The 18,620-nt window shown below is 34.9% G+C and overlaps 1 protein-coding gene and 1 pseudogene across 1 annotated transcript; both read left to right on the top strand.

Moving 5' to 3' along the window:
* The first annotated feature begins 4,914 nt into the window (after positions 1 to 4,914).
* On the top strand, positions 4,915 to 8,828 carry LOC101246407 (serine/threonine-protein kinase STY13-like). Its single transcript, XM_069292593.1, has 2 exons — positions 4,915 to 5,040; positions 7,917 to 8,828. Exons 1-2 carry the CDS (start codon positions 4,946 to 4,948, stop codon positions 8,170 to 8,172), a joined length of 351 nt encoding a protein of 116 aa, XP_069148694.1. The 5' UTR covers positions 4,915 to 4,945; the 3' UTR covers positions 8,173 to 8,828.
* Positions 8,198 to 17,540, top strand: LOC101246114 (serine/threonine-protein kinase STY13-like; annotated as a pseudogene).
* The last annotated feature ends 1,080 nt before the right edge of the window (positions 17,541 to 18,620 follow it).

Genomic DNA, 18,620 nt, shown 5'->3' with positions numbered 1-18,620 from the left:
TACATGATCAGAGAAAAGGGTAGACTTTCCTTGTGAGTATTTAGAAGTATGATATACGAAATCCACCTCTAATCGTGAGTTGAGAAACAAGGCGGGTGGTATGATATGAGTTTTTAGTGAAGGGGAAGTGTGTCAATTCAAATATAACCGTGATTCGTCCAATCACTAATTTTATTTTGTTTTTCTCTTCTTATTTATTAGTAATTTCTAAAACTCAAAAGTAGAAAAATTCATTAAATATATCTTAAGATATTTGATTCGTCCATCATCTAAATTTACCTTGTTGTTCTTTTTTATTAGTGTTTTACCTTAAATTGAATGTGAAAAATTCATCAAATATCACATACGATATTTGATTCGTCCAACCACCAAATTTGCCTTTTTTTCTTTCTTATTTATTAGTATTTTCCTTAAATTCAAGTGGAAAAATTCATTAATTCTAGCTTGCAATATTTGAGTTGTCCAACCACTAAATCGGTCTCGTGTTTCTTCTTATTTATTTCTACTTTGTTAGATTCAAAGTGGAAATACTCATTAAATCTAGCTTATAATAGTCAAACCACCACATTCATCTCATGCCTCTTCTTATTTGTTACTTCTATCTTTTATTCAAAGTGGAAAAAAATATTAAAACTAGCTTTATTGTGGTAATTATGATTATATTCCTTAAATCAAAAGTAGAAAAATCATTAAACCTAACCAAATACATTCACATTTATAGTATGACTTTTATCTACACTGATAAATCTCATTTGTAGTGTGAACTTATTGCCTGATTAACTAGAGTTAAAATAAAGGAAAAATCTCAGGCACATGTATTTTCTTTGATGTTTACTAAGCTTATAAATAATTAAGAACATTTATAATAATTATTATTGCTTGGCAAAGTAATTTTTTTCTTTTATAATTTGAACTAAAAGTATATAATAAAAACACAATTTCATGTGTTTGGATGTTCAATTGAAATAAACCATAATTCAAGGGTCAAAATGAAATTTATCGAACAATTCTAATACAAGTAGTCCCTATATAAACTTGTACTCACACATGTAACTCGTACTCATACATTACTCTCTCTATGTGTTCTTCTTTTCTCGTGTTACTTCTCTTAGTTTTTACTTCGATCTTTCTTCAGATCTCCAGTGGTCTGAAAATTGATCGGCTTCGGAAAAAAGTAGAGTCATAATCACAATCGAGGTAAATTAATTTTTACCTTTTTTCTTCCTTGATTTTGCCTTTTGATCGTTCATTTTTATGAATATTCTGTGTTTTAATTAAAGTTTAATACTAGGTGATTTCTTCCCATCTGTCCTAGCCTTGGTAAAGAGTTACTTGGTACATGTTGGTGGAGGAAAGTGACAGGTATCCCCCGGAATCAGTCGAGGTGCATGCCGGCTATCTCGTCCTGCACTATGTTTGATCTTGCGAAGGCTCACTTTATGGAGCAGCAATTTCAGCATGACGTCGCGATGTTGGCAAATTTAAAGCATCTAAATATAATACGATTTTATTGGTGCATATCGTAAAGCCAATGAGTTGTGTATTGTGACTGAACATACAAGGGGGGGGGGATCAGTGTGTCAGTTCCTCCAAAACCAAGTTGTGCCATTGAAGTTAGTTGTTAAGCTGGTCTTGGATGTGGAGCATGTGCATGCCCTGTATCTTAATTACCGAGATCTAAAATCCGACAATCTACTGATTGCTGCTGACAAGTCAATCAAGATTGCAGACTTTGGTGTTGCTCGAATTCAAGTGGACAAGATGCTCGAGGTAGCAGGGAGACAAAAATCATGACTGATATCCAGAAAGGCGCGTTTCAGGTGCTGCCCTCATCCTACGGCTTCAGAGAAAGAGGAAAACTGGAGGCAAAAGATGTTGAATTGGCAAAATCATTTTTTCATAGGAGATTAGTAATAATAATACATACAAAAAATATGTGAAGTGAAACATGTAAGATCTTGATAGAGTCGTTTTCTTCTATTTATATTGTGAATGAGAATAAGAGATTATATTGTGAAATGAGTATAAGAGATTATGTAATCCCTTTTTCATTTATCGAAGCTTTGATGGAGAAAGTTTCACGAAGATGGCAAATAGCTAATGAAATAGTTGAGGTGTGTATATATTTGCTTAGGCAACACTATTATTAAAATATTTTACATAAATATCAGGCTTTATTTACAGTCTGTTGTTAGACATGATTCTAAAAATTGTACTAGATTAATTATTTACTAGCATGTTATTCCCAATAATTAGGAATATTGAAGTGGATGTTTTAGTATTGTAGAAGAGATAAAATAATTAAGAATAAAGATACTCACAATAAAGTGAGACCAACCTTCGTACCAACCTTCGTGAAGAATAAGACGAGAAAAGTGAGATTGAAATAATTCAAATATATGAAGAAAATATGCACAGATGCATGCCCCAATGAAAAAGTGCGATAAGTTGGCTATAATGAGTTTAAGGAAAGATATAGGCCAAAGAAGTTTTGAGAAAAAGGTGGTTACACATGAAAAACAGGGAAATTTGGTCTATTATTAGAAAATGGGCGTTAAAAAAATGGGGTAAGTGTACGTGATGGTTCCTAACTCATTAAGGAGGTCCTTATAAATTTTTTTGATGAAAATTTTTTGTGTGCTTCGTGCGCCAGATCCATGGGTTAATACAGACGAAAAACTGAGAAATTTGGACGATTCTTCAAAAAGGGCTTGTAATGCGGTAATAATTATTAAAACAATGGTGTGAGTGTACTTTAAGGTTTCCTAACTAATAACGGAGGTCCTCATAATTTTTTTTTTGAGAAAAAAACTTCAGATGCTCAGAATGTCAAATCCATGGGCTAATACACACAAAAAATTAAAAAATTTAGGAGATTATAAAAAGGACTATAAATATGGAAATGGATGTCAAAAATTAGTGTGAGTATACGTAAAGGTGCCCAACTCATAACAGAATCAATGGCGGAGCCAGGATTTTCAATGAGGGGTTCAAAATTCATAAAAATAGAGACAGGAGTAACCGAAGGGGGTTCTATACCAAGGTGGCTCTGCCCCTGATTAGAATGATGACCTTTTGTTCTATCATTATTGGAAGAAAGATGTAGATGTAGGGGTGAAAGTTCAATTTGGAGTTGTTTATCACTTTCATTTTCTATGGTTTTGGGATGTTTATCATATAGTTTGGATTCTTTTGGCTTATGGTGATGTTTTGTTTTATTTGGAAATAAAAAACCCTATATTTCTTTGTGCTGTAGATAAGAATGGTGACCTTTTGTTTACTTGAAATTTACCCCCTGTAATTGGAAGAAAAATGTAGGGGTGACATTCATGAGTGTCTCAGGTTAAATACCCCAAAGAAAAAAAACATTAGGTGATTTCTTTCTATCTGTCCTAGTCTTGTTAGATAGAGTTGCTTGGTACTTGTTGCGAGTGGAAAGTTACATTATCTTGTGGAATTAGTTAAAATGCATGCAAGCTGGTACGGACACAAAGTTTATATAAAAAAGAAGAGTTGAAAGCAGTTGACCCTGTCAGTCTATGTAGAAGAATTGATTTTTGATGTACATAACCTTTAACATTTTTCATATATTTGCAGGGTCTGTGGAGGTGTGGTTTGATTTTAGAAATCCTCGTGCAAAAGAAATAAGTTGGATTGAAACTTTTCTGTTGTAGCTGCCTCATCAGAAAAAATGATGGAGGCTCCAAAATCTGTTGGACTTACAGACTTGAATCAAAACCTGTCGCAGAACTTTTACTATAAGCTTGGCGAGGGGTCAAACATGTCTATGGAGAGTTATGGGATGAGCAATGCTGGAGGTTCTGTTACAATGTCGGTTGATAACAGCAGTATTGGATCAAATGATTCTCACACTCATATTTTAAACCACCTGTTATTTGTAGATTTGATGATTTGACAAACTTAGGGACCTTGTAAAGGTATCAGTTTTCTTACTTGAGTATTGCAGGTTCTTACTTGAGTATTGCAGATGAAACAAACGCATGGACCTAGTAGTGGTACCAGGCTCTCATGATGATGATCCAGTTGACTGCCAGCTGGAGACGGTATAGAAAGTAGGTGCACACTTTCCGATGGCGTTAGAAAGCGTGACTTTTCCAGGCAATGGCAAAGAGGTTTAGGAAAGTGACTTGTCCATATAAAAGGCACTTTCCTAAACATTTTTTTGCAGTTTTTGCAACTTGATAAAAACTTTTCAAGAACTCTTGCAAAGGCTACTACAAAGCAAAGGCAGAATTATTCCAAGAACAACAACAATCTCTGGAGCTTTTCGTCTAGTTGTTTAGGAACACATTCTCTTGTTCTTAAATTGTAAACATTTTCTGAATGTATAAAGGAATCGGTGTGTAGTGTTAAAAGTCTAGGTTGTCCAGGTGGGATAGCTTAGTGGGTAGATTGTTTTCTACTTAGGCTTGTTAAGCAATAGAGGACTATTGCTTAACTGTGAGATTGATAACTCTTACTTACATTTGGTGTAATCGTGTTTTACTTTTGCTTTTGAAGATTAGTGAAAACGATTGAAAATCCTGTGAGACAGGTCGTCGTTTTACTCCCTTAAGCAAGGAGGTTTACACGTAAAATCATCGTGTTGATTTTACTGCATTTAACTTTCTGTTTTTATTCATCAGTGTTGTAAGGGACCTGGTCCATTACTTGTTAAGTGAAGGCATATATTCTATCACCACCAGTACAACCACATCCACAATAACTATTCTGTTGTTGCTAGCGTAGTCAGGGGGAGAGTTTCTAGATTGAGCGATGATGCCCTCGCTCAAGCCTTGGTTGATCCTCAGTGCAAAACCGAGTTGTGCCATTGAAGTTAGCAATTAAGCAGGCCTTGCATGTGGCAAGAGGGATGGAGTATGTGCATGGCCTAAATCTAATTCACTAGGATCTGAAATCGGACAATCTACTGATTGCTGTTGACATGTCAATCAAAATTGCAGATTTCGGTGTTGCTCGAGTTGAGGTGCTGACCGAACGAATGACACCAGAAACTGGCACTTACCACTGGATGGCTCCGTAAGCATCTAGACCCTTTAGCAGCCTTGTTAAATCCACTCTTGATCCAGTTTGGGCTTATCGCCAAACCCAATATTAGATTTCTCTCCGTCTTCATTACTTTCTGAGTTTTATTTATTTTTTAAAACTCCTTTGATATGTGTTACTTGAGCCAAACATCTTTCATAAAGAACCTATCTACCTCCACGAGGGAAGGGTAAGGTCTGCTCTCTCGTTACCCACCCAAGACACCACTGAGTGGGAGTTCACTGGGTATGTTGTTGTTGTTGTAGCATGCTGGATTCTGTTTATGGAACAAAATTTTTTAGAACTAAAGTGAAAAGTATGGAGGTTGATGGGTTCAAGTTCTGAATGTCCTTTTGATGGCAACTCACTGATTGTGATTATATTTTCTATTGTATACCTGTTGTTGCTAAGAGGAGAAATTATTTGTTCCACTTAGCTTTTTAACATAGTTATGTGCCTGTTAGTGAAGGTTAAAGAGTTGATCGACTTTATTTTCTCTTTCAATTTATTTCCCTCCTTTTGATCTTCCTTCTTGTCCGTGATTTGTAACTTGATTCAAGTTATTCACATCCAAGGATGTGGCTTAGATTTCAATGAAGTAGGTGCAAATCGCGGAGATTTGAGTTGAATCACACAAGTAGTGCTTTATTCCCATATGCCTAAACCTTACACCTTGGTGGGTATCTATTCATGTCTGTTTATTGATCCAAATAAATGGTAAAGTGCCTTAGTTGATAACTCTCAGCACCAGCCACATCATATTCCATGAATTTATCAGCCCAAAGTGATTATTAGCAGGAAAAGAACTAATCTTTAAAAAAGAAGAAGTTCTTTTTCTGTTGATATCACTTTGGGCTGATAAGATTAATGGAATATGACGTGGCTGGTGCTGGGAATTGTCAACTAAGACACTTAACCATTTATTTGGATACATTCTCCCGATGAAGATGATAAGTTCTTCATTGTGGTTGAAATTTTGGTCTTTTAGCGGGCATCTTAGAGAAGCATGGGAGACTTTAGTTCAAATCTTAGAAGAGGCACCAAAACACTAGGTGATTTCACCTGATACTTGTGTTAGTGGGATATATTGCAAGTACTTGACAAAATCATCGTCGGCATAAACTAGTGCTCTTCGAGGATTTCTCGTTTATCAAAAAGGAAAATCTAAATAAGTTCTATTCTTAGACATAATTAAGTGTCAACACTTCTATCCCTCCAAACTTATTTATGCAGTTGTTATATTTAAGTGACTTATTAATGAATTCAAAAACAAAACTGGTTACACCATAACTCAATCATGGCTCTTTTCGTTTCTTTGCTAGCTCTGAGTTGGAAAGAAGCTTGTTCTTCTTTGGCTGTTTCCAATATGAATTCCAGGAGAGGTCTTATAAAAACTAGACTCTACAATGATAATGTGATTCTCCACTGAGTTACTACATCATAAGACCATCTCAATCTCTACTAAAATTTCACTCAATCTTTCATGAATCTTAATCATTTGTTGGAACCTTCGGTCATTCTTTACGAAGAGACCTCATTTTACAAGCATAAAAAGCGTCTAGGTGATGTTTTGTATAATCTACAATGATTATGTGGATTCTCCATTGAGTTGCTACATAAACTTGTTCCATCCATAAGATTATCTCAATTTCTACGGAAACGTAGAAGTGGAGTACTGACTCTCATGACCCTAAATCATTCGTTGTAACCTCCGAGCATTCTTCCTAAAAAGAAGTCTTTTTAAAAGAAAAAGGCGATTCGTGGAGTTTGAAGTGTAAAGCTAGGAGTGAAGCATACAAGTTATGGTAATTAAATAGAAGTACCAAACACATACAAATTTAGTTGTCTTCTCATGAAACTGAATCATTTTTGAAACCTCCAATTACCGAGAGTAGTGTTTTTAGAATCGAGAAATGCAAAATATGACAAGGTCCATGATTTTGAAGCAAAAAGAGAGAAGTGAAGCGCACTAGCTACAGGAAGTAAGTAATGCCAGACATAGAAGGATTTACTACTATAAAGATGCAATGAAATGTTGTTGAAATGCTTATGATCAGAAAGGATTTAGGAGGTTGACCTTGTGAGTGGTGATAATTTTGGTGACCTAGTGCAGTCGTGAAACACCACATCCCTGCGATGGTGGATGATGTAGACTTTCTTCTCTGTGTGATAATAGGCTAGTATGCATGTTAGACTTTCCTTGGAGAAATAGACAGATGAATCTGTTTGCATTTGTTAATTTGATATGATAATGAATGATCTTGCCAAAAAAGTGTTATGCGGAATTCGAGATAATACGAGAAAATATAAACGCGAAAAACAAGACAACAGATTTACGTGGTTCACCAATAAATTAGCTACGTCCACGGAAAGAGGGGGAGCAGTTTTATTATGGAGAGGCAAGAACAGAATACAGAATAGGGTTTGCCATAGCGTCTATATATAGTGCTAAGCTACGCCCTAACAGGTTTGCCATAGCGTTCTTTCTGTTGTAACGGGTCCGAATCAAGGCATTCAACAAAAAGAATATGATATTGAATGATCTTTGCCAAAGCAGGTGGGGACCGGATCTAAATATCTGGTAAAACTCGTATACGTGTAGAGACTACAGCCAGTCTCTGACACTACGTGCAATTCTAGTATACTCAAATTTTGATTCTAATTAACTGAGAAATGAAGTTACTTTTCAAGTTTACCCTTGAGAAATTAGTCATTCACATTCTGCAGATCCTATCCTGTTTAACAATGTGAATTTTCTGGCAAGTGTGTCTGGTTTCTTCTCTTTTCAGAAAAAAAAACGATGTTCAAAGTTGTTAACAATAGCATCCGTGTTTCGTTGTGGACCGCCAATGTTTGACTTTGTTTTGTAGGGAGATGATCCAGCACCGGTCATACACCCAGAAAGTTGATGTTTATAGTTTTGGCATTGTTCTGTGGGAGCTCATAACTAGGTTGCTTCCTTTTCAGAACATGACTGCTGTGCAGGCTGCTTTTGCTGTTGTCAACAAAGGCGTCCGTCCAACAATCCCCATTGATTGTTTGCCTGTCTTATCTGATATCATGACCTGCTGTGCAGGCTGCTTTTGCTGTTGTCAACAAAGGCGTCTGTCCAACAATCCCCATTGATTGTTTGCTTGTCTTATCTGATATCATGACCTGCTGCTGGGATTCTGACACCAATAATAGGCCAACTTTCTCTCAGGTTGTCAAGATGCTTGAGGCAGCTGAGACAGAAATCATGACTAATATCAGAAAGGCACATTTCAGGTGCTGCATTCATCCTACCGCTACAGGTTGATTCAGGAAAGAGGAAACTGGAGGCAAAAAAAATGTTGAATGGCAAAACTGATTTTGAGTCTGCCATGTGTATCTATCTGGCACAATTTCTTTTCAGATAGAAAAAGGGCTATAATTATGAGAAAAAACTAAACATTTGTCCTGTATTTTGTATCTTTTCCTTAAAACCGTGGATTTAAGACAGCTACTCGTTGTTAATACAGGATATCTGATGTGCATCTATGCATGTCAGATTTTGGCTGTGTTTGCTGAATTTGTTCAAATATATATCAGGTTCTGAATTACATGAAATGGTCATCGGTGCAGGCAGCCTCGGTTTTTTGTGTTGCACTCTGATAGTTGTATCAGTACAGCAGATATATAGGTACAAATTGCCTGTACCTAAGCCTCTGGCAAGTGTGCAAATTTGCTGTATTGAAGTATGGTAGCTTTTCAGATTGTATCACTCTTTTGCCTTGTTATTGAAAAATAGTCGCTCATCTAAATCTTCATTTATCTTATTACTTTTCTTCATTATCCTATTAGTGTATTTTCTTTTTATATCTTCTGTGATATGGTTTCGTAAAGCCGAGAGTCTATTGAAAAAAGTCACAATACTTTCACAAGGTAGGGGTACGACTTTATACACACCACCCTCTTTCTGACTCCACTCTTGAAATTTCACTGGGTATGTTGAGGGCTTGGAAAATAGTTATTTTTACTTGGTATTATACTCATCGAAGATAGTAGATAACCAACAAAATATTTGAGGTACGTACAAATTTGATCGAAGACATAGATTGGTTATCTATGTTTTGGGATTTTCTAGTTCCATAAATTATGGCAAGGATCTATTATTTTAGTGTAATGAAGATATGATTAGACTTTAAAATCGGAAAGATAAAATTATGAATGAAGATATTTAAAAAAAAGTAAGTGATTTTTCATAATAGACGAAATGAAGGAAGTGAGATTAAGATAGTTTAAACATATGAAGAGGAGATGTGCAAATACACACACCATTGATAAAGGGAGAAGTGATTATAGATCAATAAAAGGTTAGTATGTAGTTCAATGTCATTTCACTTTCTTACGGAATAAGCTTGGTGGTAATTTGGTGCACCGTATATGTTCCCTCTTTTATTGGCAGTATCAATATTTTTGTAAATCCTCGTTGTCTCCTCAATTATCACATTATTTGATTGATGTTATTGTATTCCTTGTTTCTCAAATACAATGCAATGTTTTTTTTAAAAAAAATATTATGTTCTCTTTACTTTCGTATGTTTTCTTAATCAAATTGCTTTAACATATGTTGTTTGAGTCGAGGGTCTTTCGAAAATGACCTGTCTATCTGGTGTGCGTATATTTTACCCTTTCCAAACCCCCAAATTACGATAGAATGTGTTAATTGAACCAAAGGTGTTTCGAAATAATTTTCTACTTGGTATATGTACGTTTTACCTTTTTTCCGGATCCCATTCGTAAAATTACATCGATGTTGTTGATGTTATCGTCATAAAATTTAAGGGGTCAAAATGTAAAAAAAAATAATTTAGCAGTAAAGAGGTCTAAAAGCAAACGACGTGGTTGAAGTAAAATGCTTTTGGCTGTAAACGGTGATTTTAGCACGGCGTAAATATTTTCTCTATATATGAAAACTTGTCGACTATGTTATTTTGAGCAATTTTAAAAATAGTTGATCATCGATCTTTGTTTTAATGCAAATTAAAAAAAGCACCTAAAATCATTGTAGATATTCATTTCATTTTGTCTGTTTATTGGTACATGAAGTTAGTTAAAAATTAGATTTTTTTCATGGGAATGTTGTTGCTGATGCTATTTTGGTTTCTGAATTCAATTGTTTTAAAATATAGGCGTGTAAACTAGTAATATGACTCCAAAATGGTTGTTTATGTGAATGAAGAATAAAGAAGCAGCTAAAATGATGCATCCCTAGACTCGTTCTGAGTTCCATTTTTATCTGAATTCTTAGTTTGCAATGTGTTCCTATCTTCTGTGCTTGTAATCTGTTTATGACAATTGCATGAAATTGGTGAATTCTCCTTATTTTCAGTTGAAATTTTGTGAATGATGTTATTACCCAGTCTCAACTATGGAGTATGGATATAAAAGGGGCTTATGGTAGGTTATGGTCTAATTATTCTAATCCTAGGAAGACTAAATTATAGTGACACTTTTTAAGAGGATTTCCATTATGGACTCTAATTACTTCGGGATCGTGTTGTGGTTGATCCCAAAGTAATTATATGAAATACACTTCTTATCATGAATTTGAGAAAGAAGGAGAGTGGTGGGATATAAGTTTTCATGGAAGGTGAAGATGTGCCGATTCAAATATAATGGTGATTCGTCCAAATACTAATTTTTTTTCTTATTATTTATTAGTAATGTCTAAATATCAAAGTGGAAAAATGCATTAAATCTAGCTTAAGATATTTGATTCATCCATCTACCAAATTTTCTTTGTTGTTCTTATTTATAAGTGGAAAAATTCATTAAATATAATTATGGTATTTTGAGTCGTCCAACCACCAAATTTGCCTTTTTCTTCTTCTTATTTATTAGTATTTTCCTCAAATTAAAAGTGGAAAACTTCATTAAATCTATTTTACAATATTTGATTTATCCAACCACCAAAATTGTCTTATGTTTCTTCTTATTTATTACTTTTTTCTTAGATTCAAAGTGAAAAAATTCATTAAATCTAGCCTACAATATTTGATTCATCTGACCACCAAATTTCTCTTGTGTCTCTTCTTATTTATTTCTACTATCTTTAATTCGGAGTGGAAAAAATTATTAAATCGAGCTTTATTGTAGTAATTATAAGTATATTCCTTGAATGCAAAGTGGAAAAATTCATTAAATCTAACTTGTATCTACAACCAAATACATTCACTTTCAAAATCATATTTGTAATCCACACTCCAAAATCACTTTTTTGGTGTGAACTTATTGTCTGATTAACTATAGTTAAAATAAAGAAAAAATCTCAAGCACATGTATTTTGTTTGATGTTTACTAAGCTTTTAAATAATTAAGGACATTTATAGTTAATAATTGGAGAACATTTTAAAATTTATCCTCATATTTGTTAGAGTCAAAATGAAATTTATTGAACACTAAAATAATTCTAATACAAGAAGGCCCCACATAAAGTCTTACTCACACATGTAACTTGCGATTGAATACACCATATGCAAAAAAAACATTATAGAGATCTTCTTTTATTTTAGCTAAAGAAATTCTTTTCATACATCAGTCTCTCTTTGTGTTCTTCTTTTTTATCGTGTTCACTTCTCTCAGTTTTTACTTCGATTTTTCTTCAAAGATCCAGTGGTCTTATAATTGATCGGCATCAGAAAACAAGTAGAGTCATCACATTCTTCATATACCTCATTTTCAAGAATAGAAGTGGTTAATTTTATTTCTATCTCGATTCAAATCGAGGTAAATTTACTTTTTTCTCTTTGATTTTGCCCTTGATCGTTCATTTTTATGAATATTCTATGGTTTGATTTAAGATTAACACTGGGTGCTTCCTTTCCATCCGTCCTAGCCCTGGTAAGTAGAGTTGCTTGGTACTTGTTGCGGGTGGGAAGTGATAGGTATCCCTTTAATTAGTCGAAATGCACGCAACTAAGCCTGAACACCACTCTTACTAAAAAAAGATTTGAAATTGGAGTAATGTTTTCTCGTTCGTCATTTTAGATCTATTTTTTGGGACAAGTTTAGCCTTTTTCTTAAATTTCTATAATGTGGAGTTCTGCTGAAAGTTGTACTATGTTTGAATTTTGGTTTTTGTTTTTTTGCCTTCGGAAGTTTGATATGGAGATAAAATTGACGACATTTTTTCCTCTTGGAAGAAAATTGTAGTGGTGAAAGTTGAAGTTGGAGATAATTGCTTCCTACCTCTAGTATGCTTATCATTAGGTTATTCATCAAAGAGGAAACATGATTACTCAATTCACAAGTGTTTGACCTTCTAAGTCTACATAGAAGAATTGATTTTGATGAAACTAACCGTTTCAATTTTTATATTTTTCAGGGTTGTTGAAGTACGACTTGATTTTAGAAATCTTCATGCAGAACAAATAAGCCGGATTGAAGCTCTTCTGCTGTACATGCTTTATCCGAAAAACTACCGGGGCTCCGACATTTGTTGGACTTGTAGATTTGAATCAAAATTGTCGCAAATTTTTTATCATAAGCTTGGCGAGGGGCAAACATGTCTATTCAAGGTTATGGGATGAACAATGCTAGTGGTTCTGGTGCAATGGAAGTGGAAAACAACATTGTTGGTTCAAATGGTTCTCACACTGATATTCTCAGCTAGCAGGGTAATCACATCCACAGTAACTATTCTGTTGCTGCTAGCGTAGTCGGGGGGAGAGTTTCTAGGTTGAGCGATGATGCCCTTGCTCAAGCCTTGGTTGATCCTCAATTCCCCACCACTGGGCTTGTGATTTGTGATTAGTGGACAATTGACTTGAGTAGGCTTACCATTGGACAAGCATTTGCTCAACGCTTTTTTGGGAATCTCTATAATGGAACTTATAATGGTGAAGATGTTGCCATTAAGCTTCTAGAGAGGCGAAAACATGCTCTTGAGAAGGTTCACTTTATAGAGCAGCAATTTCAACATGAGGTTAGGATGCTAGCAAATTTAAAACATCCAAATGTTATACGATTTGTTGGTGCATGTCGTAAAACCATGGTGTTATGCATTGTGACTGAATATGCAAGCGGAGGATCAGTGCGTCAATTCCTCACGAAGCGACAAAACCGAGTTGTGCCATTGAAATTAGCAGTTAAGCAGACCTTGGATATGGCAAAGTGGATGGAGTATGTGCATGATCTGAATCTTATTCATCGAGATTTAAAATCCGACAATCTATTGATTGCTGCTGACAAGTCAATCAAGATTGCAGACTTTGGTATTGCTCAGATTGAGGTGCTGACTGAAGGAATGACACCAGAAACTGGCACTTACCGCTGGATGGCTCCGTAAGCATCTAGACTCTATAGCAGCCTTGTCAAATCTGTTGTCTTGATCCTGTTTGATCTTATTGCCAAATCCTATATTAGAGCTCTTAAGCTTTTTATCCTATTCTTTTAGGCTATTATTTTCTCTGTCTGCATTACTTTCTGTATTTTATTTTTAAAAAAATTACTTTGTTATGTGTTTCTTTAGCCAAACATCTTCCGGACACAACCTCTCTTCTTCTAGGAGGCAAGGGTAAGGTCTGCTTTCTCGCTACCCAACCCAGACCCCATTGAGTGGGATTTTATAAGGTATGTTGTTTTAGCATGTTGGATTCTCTTTATCGAATAATTGTTCTAAAAACTGTAGTGAAAAGCATGGAGGTTAAAGAGTTGATTGACCTTACTCTCTTTCAATTCCTTTCCATCCTTTTCCTTTTCCTTCTTTTCCATGACTTGTTCCATCAATAAGACTATATCAATCTCTATGGAAAGGTAGAAGTGGAATACTTAGCTTACTCTCCTCATGTTAAAATCATAAAGCGAACCATGGTGTTTGAAATGAAAAGCTGGGAGTGAAGCATACAAGTAATGGAAAAGTATAATGAAGTACCAATCATATACAAATTTAGTAGCCTTTTCATGAAGTCGAATCATTTGTTGAAACCTCCAATTATTAAGGGTAGTCTTATTAGAAGCGAGAAACACTGTTTTGGGAAGTGAGAAGCGGAAAAAAGAGATGAGGACTCGCTTCACGGAAGAGAAGTGTGAAGTGAAGCACACACTTTTTTTTAAAAAGTGACATTTAGTAAAAAAATAAAAAAATATTAAATAACTCTATAGATAGATAATCAATAATACTCATAAGTCATAACATATAAAACAAAAAATCAAAAACATAATTAGATCACAAAGACTCAAACTACCATTCTTCAACAAGATCCTCAAACTCTTCAAGTGCCATAACCAAGGGTTCTACTTGGTCATCATCTTCTTCATCATCAGAAGTCTCATCAACGATGTTTCGACTCGAACTAGAACCTCCAACTCCTCATTGCTTGCCCCTTAAAGTACTCTCCCTAAAATTATAAATATTCTCCTCAACACCACTTGCCATAGAAACGTCACCATAAGTGAGACTCTCCTTTGTACACTTTTTCATCTTGGTGATCTTGTGGTGCTTAAGTTAACCATTCATTTGCCTCATCAATACTATCCAACAAAATTGGATCAATGGTAGTACGAACATTGTCACGATGCGCCAATGTTCTATTATATTTGATGAACACTAGATCATTGAGGCGTGTCAACTCAAGCCAATTTCTCTTTTTACTATGAATCTGCACATAGTAGAAAGTAATTAATAGGAGGACTTGGGATGATTAAGGTATCAATTAAATTAGTAATAATGTATTAATGTAATATAGTTTCTCACATGTTCATACACGCTCCAATTTCTCTCACAACCGGATGCGCTACAAGTTAAACTTTGCATTCTAATAGCAAACCGTTGCAAGTTTGGGACATTATGACCAAATTGCATCCACCATTCAACTGTAGAAGAGTAATTTTAAAAGATTAATAACTTAAATGTTGAAGCTTTAAATACAATAAAAAGATGAAATTCTCATCTCGTGACTTCAAGGTTCTAGCTCTAATGGATGATTCAATTCCAAGTAGGCCATCCGCTTTCATGTACACACCAAAACCGACAAAGTCCATGGAGTAATTTGAAGCAAAAAGTGAAGCAGAATGGCTATAAGAAGTAAGTGAAGCAGAATGGCTATTAGATCCTTTCTCGCTAAAATCATTTTGCGCGTCATTTTTTAAAGCACAACTTATCCGTAGTGCATGGCGTCAAGCATTAATCCCATACTTCAAATTTCTTTAAGAGATGGCTTTGAACAAAACTGCGGGAGCTATGTGACACACGAGGAAATCAATGCCCATCCTCAATGCCCGATAAGAAGAATTGACTTATTTGACAACACATGTTGCTACACCCGATTTGACAAATGCCTTATATATATTAAACTAGATCTTTTGAAACAAAAGGAGCATTAAAACCCCATAATGATCAATCAATTAGTATAACTTGTTGAGTTACTGAGATCTTAAATGAGGCCGATTATGACTCGGTATTCTGACATCTAACTCTTCGTGCCTCACATGCTATGTTATATCGGTCCTTCGCATTACATACTTATTGCAATGGATGTGTCATTGTTGTATGTATTCTTCAAAATACACAAATACTTTACAAAAAAATGTGCATACCTTTAATGATACATAGATCTAATCAAAATTCATAGTCACAAACAAGTCCATACGAGAAGCGGATTTAGGATTTAAAATTTATCGGTCCCAATGATACGGGGGATTGAGCCTTCAATGAGGAGGGAAATAAAGCTTAAGCAAGTTCCCATTTATCTCTTTGGACCAATAACTTAATTTGTCGATCCCAACAAATAGTTTTTATATATTTATTTACTGGATTCCACAGTATCTATACCCAATACTCTAGGTCCGCCCTGTTTAATAGTAGCAAGAACGTACTTAGTGCAATCCCACTTGTGGGGTTTGAGAGAGTAGAGTGTATGCAATGTTGCCCTTACCTTGTTGTGATAGATCTTTCTTCTGAAAAGACCCTGAACTTTAAATAAACTTGCTAATCAGGAAGCAAGAGAATGCTCAATTTCCAACGAACAATTTACCTTAATACGCGACCTTTATACTCTCTTATCAAAGGCCATTTTTTCAGTAAGATCTAGATGCACTTCATCTAATCACTCCCTCCCAATACTTCTTCGGCCCGACTTTACCTTTCATTATGTCCTCCACTACCAACATCTCACACCTCCTCTGAGGAGTAATGCGTCTATACTCCTCCTCACATGTCCAAATCATCTCAGTCTCACATCCCTCATCTTGTTCAACATGGAGGCCACTCCTACCTTGTCCAGGATATCTCCATTCTTAATCTTGTATCTCTTAGTATGCCCACAATATCTACCTCAATATTCTCATCACAACGATTTTCTTCTTATGAACATAAGATTTCTTAATAAGCCAACACTTCGCTCCATACTCGGTGGCGGATGCAGGATTTTTCGTAAGTTGTGTCACCTTTTAGTTTTTTTTTAATATATGTATAAAAATAAAAGTGAGAAAGGAGAAAATAATATAAAATGGTAAGTAATACTAAAGTAGAGAAAGAAGGAAAGAAAATAGAAAATTTGTATAAAAAGTGAGGTTAAGTAGGTTCCCACCCGCGACCTCAGCTTTGGAAAAGCTAAGAATTACCAACTAAGCTACACAAATATGTAGATTATCACTTTGTACTATATATCTTTTTTATATGTTTTCCCTTTTAATCACAATTTTTCCAAGTAAGCAAGCAGACTACTCTTAAATCCGCCCCTGCCCACACTACAGGGTGGGTCTAACCACCACTCTGTAGAACCTACCTGTCCATACTCCATATAATATGGGTCACATGTTACCTTTAGTTGCCGAAGAATAAGTATATTTGAAACCGTTCGGATTTCTCCGCTAGAAATAATCACCTCCAAGAATGATAGGAAAAACAAAAGCATTAAATCTATTTAGTGTTACGGTGCTTGTATAGGCTGACTGTTTTATTAATTCATGCATTAGTACCTGATTGTCATACTGTTGAAAATTTATTGATATCTATTGGATGATCTCCTTTGTTGGCACAATCTGATTCAGAAAATGGAAAATGATGTTCAAAGTTGTTAGCAATAGCATCTGTGTTTTGTTGTGGATGTCTAAGCGTTTGACTTTGTTTTGTAGGGAGATGCTCCAGCACCGATCATACACCCAGAAAGTTGATGTTTATAGTTTTGGCATTGTTCTGTGGGAGCTCATAACAGGGTTGCTTCCTTACCCCAGCATGACTGCTGTGCAGGCCGCTTTTGCTGTTGTCAACAAAGGCGCCCATCCAATAATCCCCAATGATTGCTTGCCTGTCTTATCTAATATCATGACATGCTGCTGGGATTTTGACCCCGATAAGCGACCAACTTTTTGTCAGGTGGTCAAGATGTTTGAGGCGGCTGAGATAGAAATCATGACTAATGTCAGAAGGGCACGTTTCAGGTCCTGTCCTCGTCCTACGGCTACTGGGAAAGATTAAACTGGTGGCAAAAGACATTGAATTGAAAAACTGATTTTGAGTCAATAATATCTATCCGGCACTATCTCTTTTCAGATAGAAAAAGGGTTATAGTTATGCAAAAAAACTAAACATTTCTATGTTGTAGTTTGTTTCTTTTGTTTAAACTGTGGATTTAAACTAGTTGGCTTGTTGAATTTGTTCAAAGTTGTATCAGGTTCTGAATTATATGAGATACTCATCTATGCTTGCAGCCTCGTTTTCTTTGTAATACTCTGATAGTTTTATCAGTGCAGCACACATATTATGATATGCTTTAGGGCCTATTGGAAAAAACCTATCTACTTTTACAAGGTGTGTGTGGGGGGGGGGGGGGTAAGACTGTGTACACAACACCCTCTTCAAACTCAACTGTGATTGGTAGGGTTTCGGCTGGAGAAGACGACGGAGTAAGATGAAGCCGGTATAAGAACAATAGTGTTGAACAAGGGTTACAATCGATAAACGCGTGATATTCTCTTTCTCTTATATATATATATATATATATATATATATATATATATATATATATATATATATATATATATATATATATATATATATATATATATATATATATATATATATATAGTTGTTATTAAATCGTTTTTCTCGTCAGTTTGCTGACTATGTTATTTTGATCTTTGATTCTCTAAGCAATTTTAATTATGAGCTTGCTAACTTGCAATGGGCTTCAACATAGTTGTTTGTTTCAATGCAAATTAAAAAAGCACCTAAAATTAAACATATAGACTAATTGTAGAGATTCATTTCATTTTGTAATTCTTGTATGTTTGTTGGTACATGAAGTTTGTTAAAAATTAGTTGTTGTTTTTTCGTGGGAATGTTTTTTGTTTCTAATTTCAACGATTCTAAATTATGAGCTTGTTAACTCGCAACAAGACTACAAAATGATTGTTTGTTTCAATGTATAGTAATTAGAGTTCTTAGTTGGCGATGTGTTTCTATCTTCTGTGCTTGTAATCTGTTTATGAGTACTTGAAAATCGGTGAGTTCTCCTTAATTTTCAGTTGAAATTTTATTAATGATGTTATTACCAGTTTCAACTACTAATAACAAAGGGGTCTATGTTAGGTTATAGTTTGATTATGCT

Source organism: Solanum lycopersicum, chromosome 12 (assembly GCF_036512215.1).
Source record: "Solanum lycopersicum chromosome 12, SLM_r2.1".
NCBI lineage: Eukaryota > Viridiplantae > Streptophyta > Magnoliopsida > Solanales > Solanaceae > Solanum > Solanum lycopersicum.
This window is presented reverse-complemented; position numbering and strand designations above follow the sequence as displayed.

What these genes read in the sequence shown, in the direction of transcription:
- LOC101246407 (XM_069292593.1), top strand. Translation starts at nt 4,946, where the DNA reads ATGTCAATCAAAATTGCAGATTTCGGTGTTGCTCGAGTTGAGGTGCTG. An exon ending in ACTTACCACTGGATGGCTCC is followed by an intron (nt 5,041 to 7,916) that starts GTAAGCATCTAG and finishes TTTGTTTTGTAG; the next exon opens with GGAGATGATCCAGCACCGGT.